The sequence below is a fragment of the Schizophyllum commune genome (genome assembly GCF_000143185.2).
Source record: "Schizophyllum commune H4-8 unplaced genomic scaffold SCHCOscaffold_9, whole genome shotgun sequence".
Taxonomy (NCBI): domain Eukaryota; kingdom Fungi; phylum Basidiomycota; class Agaricomycetes; order Agaricales; family Schizophyllaceae; genus Schizophyllum; species Schizophyllum commune.
Window position 1 is genome coordinate 1,590,714 of NW_026089546.1, and position 21,246 is coordinate 1,611,959.

Here is a 21,246-nt window from a genome sequence, read left to right on the forward strand (position 1 = left end):
TGTCAGGAGTCTGAATCTCGGTGCCGAAGGTGCTGGAAGATCTCGTGACTTTCGGAGATGTTACGTACACAATCATTCCCACGGTTGAACTTGGAAGTTCCAGTTGCCATGAGTGCACAAATGTAGATAAACGATGAACCAGCAATAAGATATGTACTATCATAACGATCCCTGAAGCATCTTCTCCAACGCCGCCGTACCCGCAATCTGGAACTCTGACGTATCCGCCGCCCTCAACATCCCACCCTTCTTCGTAAGCTTACCCTGCGCGCGCACGACCTCCTGCATCCGGCGCTCCGCCTCGCCGCTATGCGTCGCCTCCCACTCCCTGCTCTTCGCGTTGCTTCCCTTGGGCGCCTTCTTCGCCTTGGCATTGCCGTCGGTGCTCTTGCGGTTCGTGACCGCCTTGGGCGCCTCGCGGAGAGCAAAGGCTTTGGCGAGATGACCAAGGTGGAGGTGACGGATGTGGAAAATGTGTTTCTCGGAGGAGGGGTGCGTGGCGTAGGCGCGCATGTGGGATAGGTAGGCCTTGCGGGCGAGCTCGGAGTGCTGCGAGGCATGTCAGTGATTAAGATAATCTGATATCAAGAGCAGGATCAACGTACCTCCTTGCGCAGTACCCAGCGCTCGAACGCGAGCTGGACCTCCGTGGCGCGCTCCTGCGGCTCCGTCCCCTTACCGCCAAACCCGCTACGCAGAACCGTCTCCATCGACACACCCGTCAACGTGATGTTATGCTTCGCATCATCCTGCTTATTCTCATCCCCCCGCATCTTCGCCTCCACCCACTTCACCCACTCCGCCTCGCTCGGCGCGACGATGCTCCAGGCCTCACCTCCTTTCCCGGCACGCGCCGTGCGGCCCACGCGGTGCACGTATTCGGTCGCGCCACCCTCGGTCGGGAGGTCGTACTGGATGACCGCGCGCACGAGGGGCAGGTCGAGCCCGCGGGAGGCGACGGAGGTGCAGAAGAGGACGGAGGTGGGGTTTTTGGAGGAGAAACCGCGGACGGTGGCGATGCGGGTTTGCGTGGGGAGGGAGCCGTGAAGGCGGTAGATGGTAGTGCCGGGGAGGAGGTGGGAGGTGGTCGAGGTGTCGTTGGGTCGGCGGGAGGATTTCTTGGTGTTTTCTTCGCCGTCTTCGTTAACTTCCTGATCCTCGTCTTCTTCGTCGGAATCAGAGCTGTCCTGTTGGGTGTCGTTCATGCTCGCGTTTCCGAGAAGTTCCCAGTGAAAGTCGACCGAGTCGGTGCAGCTAAGAAAGACGATAATCTTCGTCCCGCGGCCCTGCGCCTTCGCTATCAGCGAGCGCAGCAGGGCGACGAGCATGACAAGCCTGAGCTTCAAGGGCGCGATCACGTATTTCTGTGCCAGCTGCGAAGGGGGCGTAAACTTGTCCGAAGCGACAGGCGCGTCAATCCCCTCTCCCAGCTTCGGTTCGTCGTGCGTCGTCGCAGCAATCATAAGCGGGTTAACCAGTGCCGTGCCCGCCAGCTTCTGCACGTCGTCCTTGATCGTCGCCGAGCACAAGATCGTCCGCCGCCCGCGCTCCCAGTCCCAGCCGCCCACCTCCGTCGACACGCCCTGCTTCGCGGCCTGTATCGCGAGGCGCCGCCGCCCGTCGAGGCCTTGAATGATGCCCTTGATCGTGTCCTCGAAGCCGAGCTCCATGAGCCGATCGGCCTCGTCGAGCACGAGCCAGCGACACTTGCCCACATTGAACGACGAGGTGTTCTGGATGTGGTCCAGCAGCCTGCCAGGCGTGGCAACGAGGATGGGCAGGCCCTTCCGTAAGCGCGCCTTCTCGTGCGTGCGCGTGCCGCCGCCGATGAGCAGCCCCGAGACGAGCCAGCGCGTGAGGCGCGCAGAGGACGAAGAGTCCGCGCCCTCGTCCTCGGCGCGGAGGCGGAGCTTGAGAAGGTTCTCGAGGACGTCGGAGATCTGCTGCGCGAGCTCGCGCGTGGGGGCGATGATGACGGCGAGCGTGCCGATGGAGCGGTCGATGTAGGAGTCGCTGCTGAGGGGGAGGAGGTCCTGGATGATGGGGAGGAGGTAGGAGAGGGTCTTGCCGGAGCCGGTTTGGGCTTGGATGAAGACATCGCGGAGGGCGTTCTCTGCGGATAGCCGGCCTAACAGGGCGGGGAGGGCCGCGCGCTGTATGGCGGTAGGTTTTGTGATGGAGAGTTTCTTCTCCAGGTGTGCGATGAGAAGGGGGTTGAGACCGAGACCAGAGAACGTAGAGGTATCGAGGGGGGCATTACTAGGTGCGGATGGAGTCTTGGGTGCGGAGCTGGGTTCAGGAGCTTCGACGCGAGGGTTGTGGGAGAAGAGGGAGGAGATGATGTGAGTTTGCCCGGCCTTGGGCTGAGCTGGCTGGGCTTGTGGCCTATCCTCTGCCACCTCATTTCTGGGCTTCTTCGCAGGCCTCTGATCTGCTACCTCTGCGGAAGCTGCATCGGACTTTCTTTTGGCTACGCGCTTCGCCTTTATCCTGATAACCCGGTCAGCAAGGGAAGCTCAGAGTGACGTGCTGCTTACCTGTCAGCGCGCGTCCCCTTATTCTTCCCCTTGCGAAGGGGCGCATGGTCGTCGTCCGCAAAGTTGAGGATAATATCGTCGTCCATCGTCAAGTTCCTTCCTGCCCGCCCACTGATCGAGGGGTGCTAAAGTCCAAGCGCGATCGGACTGATGGTGATGGTGCACACGTGGCAAGTGGTGTCGCGTCGCCAACGGAAAGCTCCACGTCTGCAAGTCCTTCCCACCTCTTTCCCTCCTTCACCACCATGTTCGGCCGGATAACGTTCGCGTTCCTCGTCCTCACCTTTGCCGCGTTCTTCTGCGCGCAGTCCGTTGAGGCGGAGCGCGGCCCGAAGATCACGAACATTGTCTACTTCGACATTAAGCATGGCGACAAGGACTTGGGCCGTAGTATGTGTTGTTTGCTCTCGTTCATTCGAGCGTGGAAAGCTGATGGGAATGCAGTCAAGATGGGTCTGTTTGGTGGTGTATGTGATGTGTATAACTCGGCGCATGGGAGGGAAGGCTGACATCCACGTAGACCGTCCCGAAGACCGTCGAGAACTTCCGTGCGCTGGCCACCGGAAAGACGAAGGATGGCGAGGAGCTTGGCTATGGCTACAAGGGCTCGGCCTTCCACCGTGTCATCAAGGACTTCATGTGCGTCTCAAGGCTTTGCAGGCATTCCCTTTGCTGAGCCCCCCCCTCAGGATTCAGGGTGGTGACTTCAGTACGTGCCAACTACAGTAGCTATTGCGCTTCTCCTAACCTGCTGATAGCCAAGGGTGACGGTACCGGCGGCAAGGCGAGTGCAACTGCCAACAGAGGGCGTACATATACTGACTTTCGCCTCAGTCCATCTACGGCAACAAATTCGAGGACGAGAACTTGTGAGTATCGGGTAGTACGTTTCAGCCGGCCGCAGAAATATTGACGGTCCACCAGTAAGCTCCGTCACACTGGCCCGGGTATCCTCTCCATGGCGAACGCTGGCAAGAACACGAACGGTGAGTTTTCTCGCATTCAGCTTCATTGTTGTCTGACATCCCTCCAGGCTCCCAGTTCTTCATCTGCACTGTCAAGACCTCTTGGTTGGACGGCCGTCACGTCGTCTTCGGCAAGGTCATTGAGGGCATGGACATTGTCGACGCTATCCGTACGTATGAACTTATCCTCCGCGATACTCTTACTGATACCTCCTGCAGAGAACGTCCCGAAGGGCCCGCGCGACAAGCCTCTCGAGGACGTTGTCATTGTCGAGTCTGGCGAGGTATGCTTATTTGCTTCAAGGAAATCTCTGTTACTCAAACTCCTTCTTCAGCTCCCCTTGGAATTGGAGGTCGACGCCGACGGCAACGAGGTACCTCTCCACGCTGAGCTTTAGGTTATTGGGCTAAATAGTGACCTCGAATACAATTGGGTTTTCCGCTACAGAACTGGCCCGTGACGACCGCATCCACGACCACAGCCGCTGCCGCTCAAACCCACGCCCTGACCCAAACCAACGCCGCTGAGCAGACCACCGCCGCGTCCTACGCGCCCTCCACCGTCGCCGCCGTCGACGGCGCGGTCGAGACGCACGTCGTCTCCGTCACGAGCGTGATCTTCGGCTTCGCGTTCGTGGGCATCATCGGCGCGGCGCTCGTGTGGCTCGGCTGCTGGCGGTGGACGAGGCGGCGGGTGCTGGGGTACACGCTGCTGGGGGACCTCGAGAAGTGAGAGGCCTTTGTGCTCCGTTGCTGTCGATGTTACTAGAGACTTGTTCTCAGGCGGGCCTGAGATGGGGTGGATCCACCGTTGTCTTCGGCGTCAGTGAAGGCAAGTGATTATTTCATCTAATCATACGTATCGTGACCATCGACCACCCACCATCCGATATGTCATTCTTGCAGAGTCGTTGCTAGTGCGACCTCGCTGTACTTGTACTGAGCCCGACGCTCTTTATCGCCTTCTGCTCTACACTCGCATATATCCAGTCGTCGTCACCCATCCCCGTGGTTAATTCACTATTTATCCCATACTGTATAAAGATTATCAAGTGTCTCGATCCTGTCCGTCTTCATTCTAAGTGCGCACCCAATTCTCGAACTCGAAGCAATCCCTCACGCCAACCTCGCCCGACGCGACGCGCCCGCCTGCGCCGAATTGATTCCGCGCGCATGTGACCGCATCTTTCTTTTCCTGAACCGCCATCGCGCGCCGTGCTCACTATGGTGCTTGCTGTTGTCGCCACTCCAGTCATTCACAGCGCGCTGACGACGACGGACAGCTGATTTTCTCGGTCTTCAAGACGCTGACCGATCAGCAAGTGACGGTCGAGTTGAAGAATGACCTGTCGATCACGGGCGTGTTGAAGTCGGTGGACCAGTGCGTATCTGTGGTTGTATTCACGAGGACGATGAGGCTAATATAATTCTCTCCCTCGTCTCCCTAACCCCTCAATCTGTACCCGAATGAATTGTTGACCACCCCGACCTCACTTGCGCTTGTTGGGACTGTCCTTGCTCCCCTCCCCCTCTTCGCCTCCGCGTGGTGATGTGTACTAGGTTCCTCAATATCCGGCTAGATGATATCAAGGTCCTCGATGAGGCTAGGCATCCGCATATGGTGGGTGATAGGCAGCGTGTGCGGCTCTATACCTGGATGGCTGATCGCTTTCCCCTCGGACCAGATGGCGGTGAAGAACTGCTTCATTCGCGGTTCCGTAGTGCGCTACGTGCAGCTCCCTACTGAGCACGTCGACACGCAGTTGTTGGAGGACGCAACAAGAAGAGGTGCGTCGACAGTTAGAGACGACCTGAGCAAACGCTGACGATACTTCTTGCAGAGGCGGCCAACCCCAACAAGAAGTAAAGGCCCTCACGATGCAATCTTGGACCTTTCTACTGTATCTACCCTTGGGTTCTCGGTATATCCCATTGTACTCTAGCGCGACGCTGTTATGAATGCAGGCACGGCAGCTCACTCATCCGTTTCGCGTCGACCTTCGGAAGCGCCCTTTGCGCACCTGGAAGCGTTCTCCTCCGCTACTTATGGTGCGTCGGCGGAGGCAGTAGCACACCAACGTTTGCGGAGCGGCTTCCAGGTTTAGCGCCGTACTAGCGATCCTCGATCGAGCTTGGATGATTCTCGCCTCGTCCTCGGTGATGAGCCCCCCCTCTATGTGCTATGTAGTCCTTGTCTGATTGACAGCCAAACGTTCATCGCCTCTGACCTCCCCCTTCCGTCACCCTGCGCGATGTCGGCGCCGCCTTCGAGCGAATTCGGCGCGGTGCCAGACACGTGGTAATCGCGATGTGACGCGCCCACATAAACACTGAGTTAAAGTTTCCCTGCATCTTGCCCCCATCTCCCCATCTCTTCCCCGCTCTACTTGCATTCAGACGCGCCTCGACGCCTCCCGCAGCGACCATGAGCACACTAGCGACCCCCTCGAACGCGCGGCAGCCGCGCACCCGCGGCGTGTCCGCCATGGTCAGTACTGCCTAAAGCCTCTGCGCCTCCCGCGAGCGTTGCTAATGCATATCTCTGCCTGCATGCAATTCTTCGCCCATATCTTTGCCGCGCCTGACAAATCGCCTCGCCGCCGCCTGCGATTGCGCCCCACGCGCTTGTCGACATGGATCCGCCGCCTGCAGAACTTCAAGAGCGCGACGACCGGCGTCGCCTCTTCGGCGATGAAGAATGAGCTCAACCGTCTTGTTGCGACGGAGAAGAACCCGCAGTTGCAGCAAGCGCGTAGCAGACTACTGTCCGATCGCAAGTACTGACCCTTCGCAGGCGTTCAAGCAGGAGATGGACTCGTTCTTCTACCTCTTCACGCGCTACCTTGACGAACGTGCCAAGAGCCACGAACTGTGCGTCTTCTTCCGCTTCCCTCGGACTTGCTATCTGATATCCCTCCAGGGACTGGGATAAGATTCGCTCCCCCTCCAAAGAGCAGGTCGCATCCTATGCAGACCTTTCCGCCCCGGCCGACAAGGCTGCCCTCAACAAGCTCGCCGTCCTCAAGGTCAATGGTGGTCTGGGTACCTCGATGGGTGCGCGATAACGTTGAGACGCTCGAATCCGAGATACTGAACTATGAATGCAGGCATGAAGGGCGCAAAGAGCGCACTCGAGGTCAAGAATGGCATGACCTTCCTGGACCTTACCGTGCGCCAGATCGAGCACCTCAACACTAGCCTCCACGTCGATGTCCCCCTCATCCTCATGACCTCCTTCAACACGCACGAGGACACGCTGCGCATCATCAAGAAGTAGGTCTCGTCCCCATAGAATCTCGTCCCTATAGAAGCGGTCCAGGAACTTACCGTACTTCTCGTAGATACGCCAACCAGCAGGTCCGCATCACCACGTTCAACCAGTCGCGCTACCCGCGCATCATCGCGGAGACGCTGCTGCCCCAGCCGAAGTCGGTGGACGACGACAAGTCGAAGTGGTACCCGCCCGGTCACGGTGACCTCTACAATGCGCTTGTGCACTCCGGCGTCCTCGACCAGTTGTTGGCTGACGGGAAGGAATACCTCTTCGTCTCTAACTCGGATAACTTGGGCGCTGTGTAAGTCTACAAGGGGTGGTTGCTACCATGGATGGAAAGCTAACACGATACAGCGTGGATGAGCGCATCCTGCAGCACATGATCGACACCCAGGCGGAGTTCGTCATGGAGGTGACGGACAAGACGAAGGCGGACGTGAAGGGTGGTACCCTCATCGACTACGAGGGCCAGATGCGCCTCCTCGAAATCGCTCAGGTCCCCAACGAGCACGTTGAGGACTTCAAGTCTGGTAAGCTCTTTACTCTCATTCGTATCCCTTATCTCACCTGTCCCCTAAGTCCGCAAGTTCAAGATCTTCAACACGAACAACCTGTGGATCAACCTGAAGGCCCTCAAGCGCATCATGAGCACCGAGGGCATGGAGCTCGACATCATCGTCAACCCGAAGGTCGCCGATGACGGCCAGGCCGTCCTGCAGCTCGAGACCGCGTCTGGTGCGGCTGTCAAGCACTTCAAGAACGCCCACGGCATCAACGTGCCCCGGACGCGCTTTTTGCCCGTCAAGAGCTGCTCGGACCTGCTGCTCATCATGTCGGACATCTACTCGCTCGAGCATGGGCAGCTCGTCATCAACGAGCAGCGCATGTTCGAGACGACGCCGGTTATCAAGTTGGGCGATCACTTTAAGAAGGTGGGTTGACTGTGATGAGGCTAAATGACTGGAAGGTTGACGAGCGCGGGAATCTGCAGATCGCCAACTTCCAGAAGCGGTTCAAGAAGATCCCGAACATCGTCGAGCTTGACCACTTGACGGTGACGGGCGATGTGTACTTCGGGCGCAATGTGACCTTGCGCGGCACAGTAATTGTGGTCGCCAACGAGGGCCAGCGCATCGATATTCCGGACGGATGTGTGCTTGAGAACCGTAAGTCATCCGCATTACTACAGTGGTCAGTATGCTCACGAGTCCCGCAGGGCTACTCTCCGGCAACCTGACCATGACGGTAAGCGGCCTTCGGCGCTCGGCAGGAGGCTGGTACTGACTATACCTAATAGGAACTATAAAGTGATGAGGGAAGCTGGGCACGAGATGGACTTCAAGTAGTAACTGCGTGCTGTACAAAAATTGAATGGGTTTTATGCACGGTCGTATGTTTGCAGATATCTCACAAGTGACAGTGAGCTCTCGGCGTACCTTGCAACACGGCGCAAGTACAAGGGATTGGTAATCACAAGTTCGACGTGAACACAGTACATTCGACGCGAGGGAGAGGGCGAAGCGACCACTAGAGCCTGCGCTTCAGTGACCAACAGCATGTTCATACTCCGGCGGAGGCAAGTCGTACTCCCTCCTCCCGCGCAACTCTTCGACCTCCTGCCGCAGGTTGTCAAGCTCGCCCCTCAACAGCGCCGTACCGTCACGCGAGGTCTCTGCTTCACTCCTAGTCAGCGATCTACGAGCTTCCGGAATACCGCCCCTCTTCGACACGCTCATGAGCCCGCTGCTTTGGCCAGAATCGTGTCGCCCAGCCATGACTGGTCGGACACGGTTCTGTTCTGTCGAGGGGCGCCACGGGTCGGGCACCGTGTTCGAGTTGCGCGCGGCAGCGTCGGTGGCAGTCTCCCGAGCAGCCCTTCGGCGGCGGACGAAGAAGATTAGAGCGCCAGTGAGCAGCGCGAGGCTGACGACACCACCGATGATGCCGCCGACTATAGAGCCGATATGCGATTTGTGGGCGCTTACAAGCGACTTCTCAGGTGGCACAACGATGGTCTTGTTTTGCAGGCTGGCGTAATGGCGTCAACGAGAGATTACGATGCCGCGCAACTAGGGAGCGACTTACTCAAGAGCAAGCAATGAGTAGATTGCCCCCAACGAAGGGTTGCCTGAGCCCGTGACCATGGCACCGGTGTACCGGTCATAGCTGGTCGGAAAGCACCCGCCCCCGACCAGGCTGTTGTTCGCGGCTCTATTCCAGATGCTCTGCACGAAGGCGTCGCGGGTTTGTGTGTCCGACATGGCGGCAGCCGTGAGGAGCGTCAAGTCGGGACGGATGACGGTTTCCGAGGAACCGTTATAGGGAAGGCCCCATCCAACGTCTTCGCCAAGCTTGCCGCTGTAATAATCCGTTTGATTCTGGTAGATCTAGTGACAATGTGAGAAACTCGAATAAAGGGAAGAACGAGTACATAATACTTACATTATCGGGAATGATAGCAGTCCTGAGGAGCTTGTCGGCAAAGAGATTGTAGAGGAGACCCGTGGTGTACGGGTCGTTGTAAATATAATCGACGTGGTCTCCCAGTCTTGCGGTATCGATCCACTGGTCGAACATGGAGGCAGCGCGGTTCGCGTACACTGAAGCATCGTCGTCCTTGCCAAGAGCTGCACTGATCAGCGACATAGCTTGCACGCCGATGATGCCCTTCAACGCCAGATTGGCATGGTTTATACCATTGTCACCCTCGGCGGTGGTCCTGTGCATGTCCGTTATCAGTAGAAGTGAGAAGCAGACATTCAAGACTGCACGTACTGGTCCGCACCCGGATGCACCGCATTGTCTGTGAGGTAAATTGCCCATGGTTCGAATACATGGTACTGCCAGGAAGATGAGCAGTTGTGGCTGACTGAGTCTAATACACTCACGTAGTTACGAAGCAAGGTGCCATCTCCAGACATCAACGCATAGGAGTAGGCCAAGATGAACATGGACGCGGTCGCTAGATACTTCACTCAGTGGCCGTCTTGTGTGGTGGTCGACGTCTAGGCCTTACCTTCGATACTATATGAGTAAGCGGTCGTAGGTGGCATATCACCAAGGACGATGGGGTACTTCGATCCTGGGGTAGTGATCAGTGTGCGGGAGTAAATAGTGGGTCGATAGCACGTACCCATATCTTGCGCAGCAACATTGCTCGAGTATGCGCTTGAGCCCTCATAGCGCAGCAGAGGCTCAAGCAGATAACCAGCCCACGATGCGTTGATATACAGGATTGTCGGCCAGGCTGAGTACATGACCATCACGTCGTTCACACCCCTGCGATCGTTAGCAGCGCCTTGAAAGCAGTGAACGAGCTCACTGGGATGTGCCGCTGTCCTTCATGAACGCCTGAGTGTCAGATACATTGTAACCTTCCACTCCCTTGGAGATGGTAACCTCGAACGCAGCCAGGACTTGGCGAGTACCGAGCGCGATGAGGTCGGCGTACTCGACCGACTTATTCGACGCTGCATTCATGATGTTGCGGTCGAGATCATCTGCACGGGATGATGCATTGTCGTAGCTCTGGAGGAAGTCCTCGAACTGACATCAAGATCGAGGTATAAGCCTCAGAGTGTGACGACAGTAAGTCCTACTCACCGCTTCGCTCGACGACCCGTAGTGCGATAGATAGTAGGGATAACGGTCCTCTGCCGGACTGGATCCTGTTTGTGCCTGTATAATCCGGTCGCGCGCGACGCCAATACCCCAAACCACTTCTGAAGACTCGTCCGTAACAGTGCCCAGATCGTACGCAATGGCAAATATGGGCCAATCGTCTGGATTCTGTATCGGCCGGTAGGTCAGGTTGGCAGAGTTCCCCAGATCCGAGGAATTCTGAAAGGTGGCGCGCGAGTTGACGTCTGAATTCGTGCGCCAAGAAACGCTCGGACTCTACACAACAATAAGAGTATCAGCCAACGAGAATATGACTGAGGAATGTTCAGATACGTACCGATGCTGCCATCCCAAAATACAGTGTGCTGTCTTCCGCAACGCCTGAGTTCTCCGCCATGGGCTCAGCGTCCTCACGCCAACTTGTGTGGTAGGTGAAAGAGTCTTCATGTGTTGTATTCCAGACGATCTTGTTGAAGGTATGCGCGGAGAGCCATTCTATTTCCAAGGTCAGCCATCGCGTAGAGAGACCGCTGGCATGCGCACCGCCGCTGATGTCGGAGTAGAGGGACACGTTATGCGGGTTACCGTCCAGTGAAGACACTCTGACCGACATGTATGAAAAGGGTAGGGACTGAAGCACCAGGTCGTCAGGCTGATGTTTTTGTTAGCGGCCATCATATAGGCGTAACTGAAGAATACTCTCACTTCGATCGGGCTGAAGTACGTGACGTTCAGCTGTAGGATATCTTCCACACGCGACGTGACTATTGTGCGGGTTGGGGTGAGGCGAGAGCTGGTCACAACGGTGCCATTCACATCAGGGACCTTTCCGAGGAAATTGTACGTGGTGCCGTCAACTTTCACCAGGCCGCTCCACCCTAGGATTTTCTTTGAACAGATGAGCCTGCGTGTCGCGGATGCGACGGCGAGAACACGTACACCAACGTCGATGCCAAAGTATGGCCACTCGTAGGAAACTGCGCTGCTGTTCCAGAGCCAAGCATTTAGATGCGGCGTACGAACTGCCAAAGGCACCCAGATTGGTGTGAAAGCTTCCTGAGATTGCTGGCCAAGGACGTAGGCGGTGAGCCACAGGAGAAGGACCGATATCGAGGGTATCATCTGCGCCCTCAAGAGGTCGGACGTGACAGTCGGGATAAAGGACTGTGAGAAGGCGAGCAAGTACGGCCGATTGTGGTTTAATAAGCTACGCCCTGGCAGATGCATCCGACCGTCATGGAAGTATGAAATGCCCGTCATGGGTGTAGCACCCGCGGGTCCGTACTGCCAGGATCACGAGCGGCGATGGGATGGTGATCATGATGTGATTCAGCACGAGGTGAGCAGCATGAAGCATGCTCACAGCTGTTTGAAGACGGGAGGTTCAGAAGACAATAGTGTGTGATATTACACCCGCACATAGGGTTTGTGAGCTCGTCGCCGTCGGTCCGCCTTTGCTGTAGAGATCACTGGACATCTGACCGAATACGGCGTCGACGCGGATCTGGCCTGTCGCGCACAGACACGTACTAAGTAAATGTTGGTTCTCTTACCTGCCACCACACCGGCCAGTGGAGTTCGCATCTTGGCGTCGCACGGCGTCTAAGTCGACGGGCATCAGGACTCGCCTGTCCAAGAGTCTCTAGAGTGGATTGAGTCACGTAGAGGAGAGCTATCACCTGTAAAGCATGAAATTAGAATATACTTGGTAAGGGAGGGAACAAGGAGGATCGGCATTCTCCGGATGCAGCCCTTTCCGGAGAAACTGCCAAGAAAGGTATTTTTTGGGCTGCGGCGCGGCAGTGGCGAGATCTGGGCGAAGCGATGTCGCAGGCGTCGGAGCTGGCTGTTGAACTCCGCTGGAAGAGAAAGATAAGTGCACTTTGCGACAGTAATACATTCATCTTCAACAAGGTTCGTACTCGAATAGATATGTACGACGAGAACAAAGGGGACCGGGCTAAGCTGTCCATCGTGCGGTGCACCAGCAAGCGCACCGAGGCAGTGATAAATAATGGATGGGGAGGGGCAATACTAGGACGGTGAAAGCGAGGAAGTTGAAGCGATAGGGTAAGGGCACAAAGTTGGTAAGCAAGCTGTGTCGATAGAATGGGTAGTCTGCGAAGAGGTCCTTGAGCACGGAAGTGTCTAGTAATTTCACTGACTCTAGGAGATTGAAACCAAGCAACCTCGGGTCGATGCCCGGCGACCTCAGCACAGCAACTGCTTCAACCACTGCACGAACCGGCGCCACCACCCCAAGCGCCAGCCGGGGCTCCGCTTCCGGGCGCTTATGGACAGCGTGCCGGTGCCACAGCGCACCTGACTGCCATTGCCCTCTCCCGCTTCGAGGTCAAGAGACCCACGACGGGTTGGGAATCGAGGTAGCGTGGGCCGCGTGATGAAGCTCGGAAACAGCTTCAAGAGCGCGAGGTACTCTGCGTCGGGCAGGTCCGGGGATGTCCACACACGCAGATATTCCTCCTCGGGAAGGTCAAAGAAGTCGTCCGTGCGAGGAGGCGCGGTCTCCTCTGGTTCGGGTGTTGCAGGACCAGGAGAGTCCTCTGAGTCCTGACTGAGGAGAGCGGACGACTGCGATGCTGACGTACCGACCGACCGGGATAACGGCGGTGGCGTGTCCAGGAAGGGGTCACTAGGCGCGCGCGGGCGCTTGGGGATAGCAGGGGGTCGGGTGGGCCTACGCTCACCGCCGAGGAGTGGCTGTGAGTGTACACGGGAGTGCGCGCCTGAAGTAGGAGGGGTAGGACTCGGCTCGCGGGTGGAGGCGGCCGGGGCTTCCTCAAAGCCGAGCACCTAGCGGTTGGAGTTTTATGGGTTAGTGAACGGCAATGAAGGTGGACGATAGCGATGAATCACCCCTTTGAGGACGTCTATTGCCTCCAGCATGAAGTCCTTTCCGGCAGACTCCTTGAAAACGGCATCGTCGAGTTCCCAGTCAATGCGATTGGCACCGGCGCCACCCAGCTGTTCGGAGACGACTTGAAGCCTCATGATAGCCCAGAGTGCCTGTTTCCGTGTCAATATCGGATACAGGTAGGAAATCACCATACACACGGTGAAGAATGGGGTCGTCCCGGGCATTCCGAGAGTACACCAGCTACGGATGAACCTCGCAAACCGGTCATATCGCTCTGCGACCGGGCTTAGTGACATTTGTAGAGAAGTATCGAGCACGCACCCTTCTTCGCATCCTTCCCTCGCGGGTTAGCGCGCGTATGCGGCATGAGAGATCCACCCGGCTGAGTGGCGGTAAGGTGAGCGCGGAACTCTGCGTTCTTGCGCGCGTTGACGGAGCGGTGGTACGCAGACCGCATATTGGCCTGCAGCTTTGAGTACGGGGCCCGCTGCGAGGGCGGGAGATTGGCCAGCGTCTGTGTCATGGTACGACCTGCAGCCTCATCCTGATCGAAGTACCTGCGCGCACATCAGCCGCCTGAGGCTGTTGCAGACAAGCTCGCACGCACCAGGAGCGGCATGCCTCTGCGAAAGCCTCAAGATCGTCAGACGAAAGTCCAGCAGGGGTGAGGGACCGGTTGCGCCTCTTGGGGACCGCGGGCGGTGGCGTGGGCAGGGGTTGGCGCGGAGATCGCGAGCGACGGGAGTTGGGCGACGTCGGCGACTGCAGGTGCTTTGCGGGAGGACTGACAGGAGGGGGAGAAAACGAGGAGGGGATGTCGTAGAGCAGCGTGTCGGAGTCGCGGCGACTGAGCCTCCTCGCGCTCCCGATAGACGACGTTGACTGGTAGGACGAGGACTCAATGGTGAGGGGCGGGGGTATATGCCGCCCCTTGTTGGGCGCGCGGAGGGGCAAGTCCGCCGACGAGGGCGTCGACATGATGGTCGCCTGAACCTCCGCCTGCACGACGGCGGGCTCGACGCCGAAATGCCGCGAAATTTGGGGGTTATCGCTGATCGGCTTGATCCTTGCAGCCACACCCAAGTTCAACTTCATTCAATACACGCTGTCCTCCATTCCAGCAATTGCTGCAGATGTCACCGCTATTGGCCAGCGAGATATTCCAAGTTCGGTTCGAATGCGCGGTCCAGGCGGTCGTCAAGGGTGCCTTTCGCGCGATCGCTCCGCGTCGTGATGCTCCGTCGCAACCGCTGATAATAGCGACTGCTTCGCCCGGCGCCTGCTCTCTCCTTCCACCACCATCGCTAGACGCGTTGTGGACCGCCTTTCTTTCCTGTACACCCCTTTCGTTGACGTTGTTCACGCCCTTCCTTTCTGTTTTTCGTTCTGAGCCTCGCGTCGATCGCACCCCTCCCCCGTAAATCTCTGCTGCGCAGCCCCCCGTCTATATATTCTGTGTGCAAGGCGACCTCCCAAGATGTACAACGCACCCAAGTTCTTCACCCAGCACAAGGCTGACAATGTCATTCTCGTGGTACGTCTTCGCGCGCATCATCCAGTTCACTGACAAGGCTGACCGGAGTCCTAGTACTTGTCGCCCACGTCCCCTCCCCCCGTGTCTGTGCCGTTCGAACTGCAGGAATATGTACGACGCCTCCCCCTTCAGATCTGGTTATCACTAACGTGCGACCAGGTATCCAAAGACGCATGGGCTTCGCGCATAACTACCATTACGCGGGTGGCCTCCAGCTATTCTAAGCCGAAGCTCGAGATGATCTGGGCTATTCTTTCCTTCCTGTGCGTGTCACTTGATTGCGCATGAACCGAATATAAATGCTGATGGACCTATGTTTACAGTATGCTCACCGTCATCCCCATGGCCGTCGTCAGCGTTCTGAATGCTACGCTGCACGACGACGATCCGCAGTGGCATTTTCATGTACGTTTTCCACGGAGCATTCCATTAATCATATTTCCCCTCCATAATGCTTTCCACTTCGTAATTGCAGCATTTCGTGTACACTCCCCGCGTCTTTAACGCATGTGCAGGGCTGAACATTATTTCAGGTTCGCGAGATCTCGCTAGGTATCTTCCTCGGAATGATGCTCCTGTTCGCCATGCCCATGGTCATCTGGAAGGCTATCGTACGTCGTACACCCGTGCTTGGCCGACCTCTGCTCAAACCACCCCCACAGGGCCAGCGTCACCTGAATCGCACCATCCAGCGCTGGACGCAGCAGGACAACCAAACCCTCGCGCCTGGTACGGCGCGCGCGAACTGGAGCGCACGCCTGCCGCGGATGTTCAGCAGCCAGATCGTACGTCCACCCCTTTTTTTCCTGGGCGTAACCGTCCCTTAACCGTGCGTCCGTAGGTCGTCTCCATCGCTGTCCCGCACGGCACCTTCCCCAGCCTCTTCCACCCGGACGCCTACCTCCCCTCCTTCGTCAGAGGCCCCATCGACGCGCAAGCAGCGTACTATTACCCGTACTCGGGGGGTGGCAAGGCCGAGCCCAACATGCCTCATATGAGTACTATCGGCTCTGTTCCCCTGTATGGGAACAACTACGGAAACGGCAATGGGAATGGGCGCCCTCCGAGCTATGGCTATGGAGATGAGAAGCGGCCATTTGGAGACTACAAACGATCCAGCAGAGACTCTAAGCGGTCAAGCAAGGATAGTTTTAGCAGCGGGGACTACAAGATCCAGCGTGCAAGCCTGCGGGCTTGAGCTGGGTCGCGTGTTCTGTGAGCCTGGTGCACACGTGTCGTCTGAGAATCGTAGGTCCAGGTGATCTTCGCAGTTGCGTATGTACGAACTCGTATCGTACTGTCGCGTTCAGACATTTCTTGCAAGCCAAGGCAGTGTTTGGAAGCGAGATAACATGCGAGAAAAGAGTCAAAGGTATCATCTGCGCTGCACTGAGGGATCGTAGCAGGCGTGTCAGAACCTTCATAAAATTCTGCATGGCCAATGTTGTGGGTCCATGCTGGACTAATCACGCGAAACTGATGCGGTAACGCGCCTAAGGCCTGAGGCTTGAAGTTGAAGTAGTTGCTTCTCTCCTGCGTTCATCTGAGTGGTGAACATAACATTGTAAATGTGTGCGTCTTGCAGCTCTGCTTTGTTACAGACAACTGATCAACCTAGGCTAGCTTGCTGTGATCCCAGGCATCCGCGTCCGGATGCACCTTTGGATCTGGAATATATGCCCTCGAGCGCGCCTTCTCCTCATGGTCGACCCCCCACCGCTTGTCTCTATCCTGCACTACCTTCTCAAAGTTCTCCGTCGCATGCGTGAAGCTCATCATCAGCTTCGGCGGACCCAACGGGACCGCGTCTCCCCGATCGACCTGCCAGAGATGATACGTCTTCCCATACAGCCCAATCACGTCCTCCATCTCCTTCAGCTCGGCCGTCTCCCAGACCTTCGCGGGGGTGAGGGAGGTCTTTGGCTGAGGCATGATGAGCTGGCCGGACTTGACTTCGAAGACGTGGCTATGCCAAAGCTTGCGCTCGTCGGGGGGTAGCTCTTCGTAGAGGCGCGGAGTAATCATGTATTCGACGCCGATGAGGCGGGCGTTCTTCTCGGGTGAGTCGTAGATGATGCATTGGCGGATGTCTGGAGTGCGCTTGGATTAGCGCGGGGTCACACGTTGACCAAGCGAAGGACGCACCTTTGGAGATGTGTGTGCAGTAGTGCTGGGCTTCGACTGCGCGGGAGGGATCGTCGGCATAGATGTGGTAAGCATTCAGGTGTGCGCAGATGTTGTTGACTGGCTCAAAGTCCTAAAAGGTGTCCTTCTCATCGGTCATCGCGTCGGCGGAGCAAGTACTTGAGCACGCACCTGAATGATGCTTGCGCCCGTCTCCAGGATGGTGTCCTTGGTATCGACGGGCTCTTTCGCGATATTGTGTGCTGCGTTGGTAGACATGGCAAATGTGTGAGGCTACTCTCTCGCGACTCGTGTTATATGCAGGAGGATCCCTTCGCGTACGCGCTCTTGACGTCACCTCCCCCGCCCTTTCTTCGAATTCTGACCTGCTGAACACAGGCGTAGAGCCCTCGACGTCAAGCCCCAACTCGCCGCACATCCAGCACAATCGAAGGCACCCTCTTTGCGCCCTCTCGTCCGGCGAAGGAGTTCTTTTGTGGCACTAATTCCGAATGACGCAGGATAAAAGGATCGCCCGATTTGGAGGCCCTTGTTCTACACGGAACATCGGCCGAAGCACGCCGGCCCGACGCGTCGATCGTCCTCAACTAATGACTTGATCGCGAGCTGCCGCGGCCAGCGACCCCTTTCCTCCTACTTCTCCCCGACCCATCTTCCACGAAACACAATGGCACCTATACCAGTCGACCGTGACGCCCTCGGCATGCAGCGCGCCTTCGAGGAGGCCGACGCTGGCGCGAAGGAGGGCGGTATACCTATCGGCTCTGCCCTCGTCCAACACGACGACTCAGGAGACCACCTTATCGCGTCTGGCAGGAACCTGCGCATCCAGAAGGGCTCTGCGACGCTGCACGGCGAAATTTGCTGCCTGGAGACGGCAGGCCGTCTGAAGGCGGGCGTCTACCGCAAGTGCACGATCTACACGACGTTGAGGTGAGCGTTGTACATGACCCATGAAGGAAGGCGCTGACGCGTGCTGTAGCCCGTGTATCATGTGCACCGGCGCGATACTGCTGTACAAGATCCCCCGCGTCGTCATTGGCGAGAACGCAAACTTCGTCGGCGGAGAGGAGCTCTTGAAGCAGCATGGGGTTGAGGTCGTCGTTCTGGATGATAACAGGTGTAAGGAGTTGATGGCGAAGTTCATCAAGGAAAAGCCAGAGGTGCGTCCCCTACATCTGCATTGCTTATCCCAGCTTACCTTTCTCTGCGATTTCAGGAATGGAATGAGGACATAGGCGACGAGTAGAGCGTATAGACAGCCAGATTTTGTTTGGAGTATGCACCATTTGACCGCTCGTTTGAGGTAAGCGCATGGATTCGACTTGCTGGTGCGTACGCTCACACATCACTCGGGCTATCTAGACTGATGGCGAATTGACAGAGAATAATTATATTGTACAGTATGGCGGTGAATGGATTATTGGTACAGTGCAATGCGACTCCTAAAAGTCCTTGTGCCGCTGTCAGAAAACTCCTCGACCTCCACGGACAAGTACGCATCAACATCCGTCAAAAGAAGCTATGCGACCTGTGGCGACGATGGTGATGCCTGCCACTGCCATGGTGGACGACCACGACTGGCGCTTGAGCGTTGTACGGGCCGGCCCCTCCATACGGCATCTGCATCTGCGGGATGTGGTATTCGGGGTAGTAGTGCTGCACAGGAGTGTGCGTGCCGTATCCGCCGTAGAACGGAGCTATCGGCGCGACGTAGCTATTGCTACGGTGGCGGTGGTAATCGTCGTGGTGATGGTGGTGGGGGGATGATAGGACGATGGTGCTGCCGCCCGAGCTCGAAGGGTAGTAGCTCGAGCCGGGCGAATAGTAGGATCCGGGGCTCCCGTAGGAGCTCGGGTAGGAGCCAGGGTACGCAGAGCCTGCGTATGAACCAGGGTAGGAACCCGGGAAGGGCATGGAGTTTGGGTAGGGCACTCCTGGAGGGAAGGGCGTTCCCTGAGGGTAGGGTCCAGGTGTACCCGGTGGCGGGAAAGGGACACCAGTGGGAAAGGGTGTTCCGTAGTATGCCATGATCGCTGGTGGACGAGGGAACGTGAGTCAGAATCCTTCAGCTTATTACTAAGCTGCGACTCACCTTTCTGAACGAAGTGTTCAGAGTTGTCTCAGAGGATGCGAAATGCGAGTGCTCTGCGCACAGTCAGTAAGCATCACCGAGCAGTGTGCACGTCCAACACTCACCAAAGTACTCGCTGATGGTTATTCAGATCTTTGCTTCGACTTCACGGACGCGGTGGCAGCTAGGGGCAGAACAGCCCGCACCTCCGACCCCATGTCTTTATACCCACTCACAGGGCCATTTCATGGACTGCACGAGGCTCTTCCATTTCAGCGACAAAGACGCAGATCTAAGCGCGGCACCGGGTCAGCTGGACCCTCGGCACCACATTAGCCTCGATGCTATAGGCGGTGGTGCCAAAGCGGGTTAGCGCGCGGTCTGTAGCGCGCAGGCCCCCGGGTCATGGGTCGCAATGAAAAGCGAGCCTCGATGCGTGTTTTGGAGTTTATGGAGGTGAGAGGACGTTTTGTGGCAAAGCAGCGCTGCCGGGGCGAAGTGTCGAGAACAATGGTCAGTGAGGACTACTAAGCGTGTGGGTCCTTGTGGGTCCTTTGTGGTCACCTTCAATCCTCTCATCAAACGCTCTGTTGGTTTACGATCGTCTCTTTGTCCAGACCCGCTGGCATAAAAATACATGGTACGTCTGCAACCATCCATTCGTGTCTACTCGTAACTGATCGTGTACTCATCAAGGGCGTCGTTCGTAGCATTAGTGGTTCATTCATAAAGTATGCGTGGGTGGCCGCGCTTGCCATGAAGCCTGAAGCAGGGTGAAGCCTTGCCTTCCCAGGGTATCAGGACGGTCTACGCCCATGCTGCGTTAGAAGTCGTCCTCGGCGGCGTTTATCTGCGCTTCATATCCTTGGCGGGCCCGGTCTATGCAACTTTCGTGACCTATCCGAAGCGGACACGGCCCTCGATAGCAGAGGCCACCGCTCAGGCGGAGACGTCAACACAGAGTCCGAGAGTGCATTCGGCTTGTGCCCCGGCCGAAGCTCGAGCTGCGCGCGCTTCCGCCGCAGCGGCGAGTGTGGGGTGGTCGACTTCGTGCTCCCAGACCGATGGAGCTCCTTCGATTCCTGGCGTGGGGGCGATCCGGGGCGCGGCAGCGATTCGTGGCGCGGCGGCGGATCCCTGACGTCGAGCGGGACGCTTTGTGCGCCTTGCCGAGAGTAGTGTTCGTGGCGGCGGGTGGGCACCCTGTCGCTCACAGAACGTTGCAGGTCCGAGCGTGCCACTCGGGCGTGTATAGGCTCGGGGGCCTGCGCAGGGAATAGGTCCGGGTACGCGATGTGTGTGGGCCGCGAGTACGACTGCCCCGCGGACATCGTGCGGCAGTGCACCCGCTGCCTGCGCGTGTACGACGTGCCACCCTGAACCAACCCTTCCTTCATCCCTCTCCTGAGAGACACGATCCCGTTTACCCTCCAACGCTGCTCGTCGGTCATGTTCGGGAGTAACAACTGGTCCTCCGTAGGGAAACCATCAGGGACGACGTATGTATCGGGGAGGACCATAACAGTGACCTGAGGGAACTCGTCCAAGAGCTTGAAGCTTTCGCGCAGGGACTCTATAGAGTCCATCGGCTCCACCGACGAGGTCTTCTGGTCGACTGTGTGCGACGAGCTCGCCTCGCCCTCGCGGGGGGCAGCGCGATCGATGGGTGGCACTAGGGTCTCTTGCGACGCTCCCGGGGTCCCCTCCATTGTGTGGCAAGCGCCAGGCTCGTCCACGCGTTCGCCTGCAGGCACGAACGTTGGGTCATGGGGATGGGCGAAGTCGTATCCATTGTATAACAGGTCCAGGGGCATCGACGCAGAGTGGCGCAACTTCTTCTTCCCCTTGAATAAAGAGTTGCTGATGGCCAAGTCAGGCGAGGGTTGCCACAAAACGATACCGGACCTACTAACCTACGCAAACGAGTCGTGATTCCGCCGACGATGGTCATGGTTAGAGAGGGAGAGAAAACAGTCGAAGAAGCTTTCGCTTCAGGCCCCGCGCGGCCTTATAACTTGGTCCAGCGCATTGTTGTTTGTGCCGTTGGACCGTTCATGACAAAAGCACACACCCAAGCAGCATTCATAACGCGCAGTCCTTAAGCTTTCAGTAATGTTGCACGCACAAAGAGGCACAAAATTAATACCTAAATTGGCGCCTGCCGTCACAGGTCCTTGACGCAAAGAGAGAGCCGCGCACGGCCCACGCGAGTCCTTTG

General features: G+C 57.4%; 10 protein-coding genes across 10 annotated transcripts; 5 read left to right on the forward strand and 5 right to left on the reverse strand.

Moving 5' to 3' along the window:
- Window positions 1-32: 32 nt before the first annotated feature.
- Window positions 33-2,655, reverse strand: SCHCODRAFT_02586217 (DEAD-domain-containing protein). The gene is made up of 3 exons (XM_003029794.2): window positions 2,538-2,655; window positions 606-2,490; window positions 33-549 (listed from the first exon to the last, which is right to left on the reverse strand). Exons 1-3 carry the CDS (start codon window positions 2,621-2,623, stop codon window positions 160-162), a joined length of 2,361 nt encoding a protein of 786 aa, XP_003029840.1. The 5' UTR covers window positions 2,624-2,655; the 3' UTR covers window positions 33-159.
- Window positions 2,656-2,756: 101 nt separating this feature from the next.
- SCHCODRAFT_02635034 (uncharacterized protein) lies at window positions 2,757-3,952 on the forward strand. Its single transcript, XM_003029392.2, has 10 exons — window positions 2,757-2,927; window positions 2,982-3,004; window positions 3,058-3,176; window positions 3,227-3,246; window positions 3,296-3,321; window positions 3,372-3,406; window positions 3,462-3,523; window positions 3,571-3,672; window positions 3,722-3,786; window positions 3,838-3,952. The coding sequence occupies exons 1-10, from the start codon at window positions 2,783-2,785 to the stop codon at window positions 3,898-3,900; spliced, it is 660 nt and encodes a 219-aa protein (XP_003029438.1). The 5' UTR covers window positions 2,757-2,782; the 3' UTR covers window positions 3,901-3,952.
- A 737-nt stretch (window positions 3,953-4,689) lies between these two features.
- On the forward strand, window positions 4,690-5,732 carry SCHCODRAFT_02635036 (U6 snRNA-associated Sm-like protein LSm2). The gene is made up of 5 exons (XM_003029393.2): window positions 4,690-4,729; window positions 4,786-4,883; window positions 5,063-5,123; window positions 5,188-5,290; window positions 5,344-5,732. The coding sequence occupies exons 1-5, from the start codon at window positions 4,727-4,729 to the stop codon at window positions 5,367-5,369; spliced, it is 291 nt and encodes a 96-aa protein (XP_003029439.2). The 5' UTR covers window positions 4,690-4,726; the 3' UTR covers window positions 5,370-5,732.
- A 116-nt stretch (window positions 5,733-5,848) lies between these two features.
- SCHCODRAFT_02635040 (UTP--glucose-1-phosphate uridylyltransferase) lies at window positions 5,849-8,234 on the forward strand. The gene is made up of 11 exons (XM_003029394.2): window positions 5,849-5,990; window positions 6,155-6,250; window positions 6,297-6,373; window positions 6,423-6,556; window positions 6,610-6,775; window positions 6,844-7,077; window positions 7,131-7,306; window positions 7,356-7,708; window positions 7,768-7,942; window positions 7,993-8,021; window positions 8,074-8,234. Exons 1-11 carry the CDS (start codon window positions 5,928-5,930, stop codon window positions 8,080-8,082), a joined length of 1,512 nt encoding a protein of 503 aa, XP_003029440.1. The 5' UTR covers window positions 5,849-5,927; the 3' UTR covers window positions 8,083-8,234.
- Window positions 8,235-8,317: 83 nt separating this feature from the next.
- Window positions 8,318-14,253, reverse strand: SCHCODRAFT_02670584 (uncharacterized protein; the record flags this gene model as incomplete). Its single annotated transcript, XM_003029795.1, has 21 exons — window positions 8,318-8,804; window positions 8,862-9,163; window positions 9,219-9,495; window positions 9,552-9,616; window positions 9,665-9,738; window positions 9,793-9,858; window positions 9,910-10,055; window positions 10,099-10,322; window positions 10,380-10,673; window positions 10,735-10,892; window positions 10,941-11,049; window positions 11,103-11,285; window positions 11,337-11,561; window positions 11,951-12,076; window positions 12,103-12,256; window positions 12,395-12,528; window positions 12,720-13,211; window positions 13,275-13,424; window positions 13,473-13,549; window positions 13,597-13,832; window positions 13,883-14,253. The coding sequence occupies 21 exons, from the start codon at window positions 14,251-14,253 to the stop codon at window positions 8,318-8,320; spliced, it is 4,350 nt and encodes a 1,449-aa protein (XP_003029841.1).
- Window positions 14,254-14,364: 111 nt separating this feature from the next.
- SCHCODRAFT_01191834 (uncharacterized protein) lies at window positions 14,365-16,191 on the forward strand. The gene is made up of 7 exons (XM_003029395.2): window positions 14,365-14,809; window positions 14,864-14,920; window positions 14,969-15,072; window positions 15,133-15,214; window positions 15,343-15,420; window positions 15,472-15,594; window positions 15,651-16,191. Exons 1-7 carry the CDS (start codon window positions 14,753-14,755, stop codon window positions 16,005-16,007), a joined length of 858 nt encoding a protein of 285 aa, XP_003029441.1. The 5' UTR covers window positions 14,365-14,752; the 3' UTR covers window positions 16,008-16,191.
- A 158-nt stretch (window positions 16,192-16,349) lies between these two features.
- Window positions 16,350-17,413, reverse strand: SCHCODRAFT_02586235 (DUF1264-domain-containing protein). Its single transcript, XM_003029796.2, has 3 exons — window positions 17,126-17,413; window positions 16,955-17,066; window positions 16,350-16,899 (listed from the first exon to the last, which is right to left on the reverse strand). The coding sequence occupies exons 1-3, from the start codon at window positions 17,210-17,212 to the stop codon at window positions 16,424-16,426; spliced, it is 675 nt and encodes a 224-aa protein (XP_003029842.1). The 5' UTR covers window positions 17,213-17,413; the 3' UTR covers window positions 16,350-16,423.
- On the forward strand, window positions 17,366-18,508 carry SCHCODRAFT_02635070 (cytidine deaminase-like protein). Its single transcript, XM_050345846.1, has 4 exons — window positions 17,366-17,887; window positions 17,937-18,117; window positions 18,174-18,260; window positions 18,320-18,508. Exons 1-3 carry the CDS (start codon window positions 17,622-17,624, stop codon window positions 18,201-18,203), a joined length of 477 nt encoding a protein of 158 aa, XP_050198905.1. The 5' UTR covers window positions 17,366-17,621; the 3' UTR covers window positions 18,204-18,260; window positions 18,320-18,508.
- Window positions 18,339-19,193, reverse strand: SCHCODRAFT_01326852 (uncharacterized protein). Its single transcript, XM_003029797.3, has 3 exons — window positions 19,154-19,193; window positions 19,050-19,102; window positions 18,339-18,990 (listed from the first exon to the last, which is right to left on the reverse strand). The coding sequence occupies exon 3, from the start codon at window positions 18,983-18,985 to the stop codon at window positions 18,467-18,469; it is 519 nt and encodes a 172-aa protein (XP_003029843.1). The 5' UTR covers window positions 18,986-18,990; window positions 19,050-19,102; window positions 19,154-19,193; the 3' UTR covers window positions 18,339-18,466.
- A 411-nt stretch (window positions 19,194-19,604) lies between these two features.
- On the reverse strand, window positions 19,605-21,185 carry SCHCODRAFT_02549913 (uncharacterized protein). The gene is made up of 3 exons (XM_003029798.3): window positions 21,175-21,185; window positions 20,942-21,125; window positions 19,605-20,888 (listed from the first exon to the last, which is right to left on the reverse strand). The coding sequence occupies exons 2-3, from the start codon at window positions 20,977-20,979 to the stop codon at window positions 19,886-19,888; spliced, it is 1,041 nt and encodes a 346-aa protein (XP_003029844.1). The 5' UTR covers window positions 20,980-21,125; window positions 21,175-21,185; the 3' UTR covers window positions 19,605-19,885.
- Window positions 21,186-21,246: the final 61 nt, after the last annotated feature.

What these genes read in the sequence shown, in the direction of transcription:
- SCHCODRAFT_02586235 (XM_003029796.2), bottom strand. Translation starts at nt 17,212, where the DNA reads ATGTCTACCAACGCAGCACACAATATCGCGAAAGAGCCCGTCGATACC. An exon ending in CGGGCGCAAGCATCATTCAG is followed by an intron (nt 17,067 to 17,125) that starts GTGCGTGCTCAA and finishes GACACCTTTTAG; the next exon opens with GACTTTGAGCCAGTCAACAA. An exon ending in CTGCACACACATCTCCAAAG is followed by an intron (nt 16,900 to 16,954) that starts GTGCGTCCTTCG and finishes AGCGCACTCCAG; the next exon opens with ACATCCGCCAATGCATCATC.
- SCHCODRAFT_02635070 (XM_050345846.1), top strand. Translation starts at nt 17,622, where the DNA reads ATGGCACCTATACCAGTCGACCGTGACGCCCTCGGCATGCAGCGCGCC. An exon ending in ACGATCTACACGACGTTGAG is followed by an intron (nt 17,888 to 17,936) that starts GTGAGCGTTGTA and finishes CGCGTGCTGTAG; the next exon opens with CCCGTGTATCATGTGCACCG. An exon ending in TCATCAAGGAAAAGCCAGAG is followed by an intron (nt 18,118 to 18,173) that starts GTGCGTCCCCTA and finishes CTGCGATTTCAG; the next exon opens with GAATGGAATGAGGACATAGG.
- SCHCODRAFT_02635034 (XM_003029392.2), top strand. Translation starts at nt 2,783, where the DNA reads ATGTTCGGCCGGATAACGTTCGCGTTCCTCGTCCTCACCTTTGCCGCG. An exon ending in GGACATTGTCGACGCTATCC is followed by an intron (nt 3,673 to 3,721) that starts GTACGTATGAAC and finishes TACCTCCTGCAG; the next exon opens with AGAACGTCCCGAAGGGCCCG. An exon ending in TCATTGTCGAGTCTGGCGAG is followed by an intron (nt 3,787 to 3,837) that starts GTATGCTTATTT and finishes CTCCTTCTTCAG; the next exon opens with CTCCCCTTGGAATTGGAGGT.
- SCHCODRAFT_02586217 (XM_003029794.2), bottom strand. Translation starts at nt 2,623, where the DNA reads ATGGACGACGATATTATCCTCAACTTTGCGGACGACGACCATGCGCCC. An exon ending in AAGGGGACGCGCGCTGACAG is followed by an intron (nt 2,491 to 2,537) that starts GTAAGCAGCACG and finishes CCGGGTTATCAG; the next exon opens with GATAAAGGCGAAGCGCGTAG. An exon ending in GCTGGGTACTGCGCAAGGAG is followed by an intron (nt 550 to 605) that starts GTACGTTGATCC and finishes CATGCCTCGCAG; the next exon opens with CACTCCGAGCTCGCCCGCAA.
- SCHCODRAFT_02635036 (XM_003029393.2), top strand. An exon ending in GTGTTGAAGTCGGTGGACCA is followed by an intron (nt 4,884 to 5,062) that starts GTGCGTATCTGT and finishes GATGTGTACTAG; the next exon opens with GTTCCTCAATATCCGGCTAG. An exon ending in AGGCTAGGCATCCGCATATG is followed by an intron (nt 5,124 to 5,187) that starts GTGGGTGATAGG and finishes CCCTCGGACCAG; the next exon opens with ATGGCGGTGAAGAACTGCTT.
- SCHCODRAFT_01191834 (XM_003029395.2), top strand. Translation starts at nt 14,753, where the DNA reads ATGTACAACGCACCCAAGTTCTTCACCCAGCACAAGGCTGACAATGTC. An exon ending in TGGGCTATTCTTTCCTTCCT is followed by an intron (nt 15,073 to 15,132) that starts GTGCGTGTCACT and finishes CTATGTTTACAG; the next exon opens with TATGCTCACCGTCATCCCCA. An exon ending in ATCCGCAGTGGCATTTTCAT is followed by an intron (nt 15,215 to 15,342) that starts GTACGTTTTCCA and finishes ACATTATTTCAG; the next exon opens with GTTCGCGAGATCTCGCTAGG.
- SCHCODRAFT_02635040 (XM_003029394.2), top strand. Translation starts at nt 5,928, where the DNA reads ATGAGCACACTAGCGACCCCCTCGAACGCGCGGCAGCCGCGCACCCGC. An exon ending in CCCGCGGCGTGTCCGCCATG is followed by an intron (nt 5,991 to 6,154) that starts GTCAGTACTGCC and finishes CGCCGCCTGCAG; the next exon opens with AACTTCAAGAGCGCGACGAC. An exon ending in CGTTGAGGACTTCAAGTCTG is followed by an intron (nt 7,307 to 7,355) that starts GTAAGCTCTTTA and finishes CTGTCCCCTAAG; the next exon opens with TCCGCAAGTTCAAGATCTTC.
- SCHCODRAFT_01326852 (XM_003029797.3), bottom strand. Translation starts at nt 18,985, where the DNA reads ATGGCATACTACGGAACACCCTTTCCCACTGGTGTCCCTTTCCCGCCA.
- SCHCODRAFT_02549913 (XM_003029798.3), bottom strand. Translation starts at nt 20,979, where the DNA reads ATGACCATCGTCGGCGGAATCACGACTCGTTTGCGTAG. An exon ending in ATCACGACTCGTTTGCGTAG is followed by an intron (nt 20,889 to 20,941) that starts GTTAGTAGGTCC and finishes CTTGGCCATCAG; the next exon opens with CAACTCTTTATTCAAGGGGA.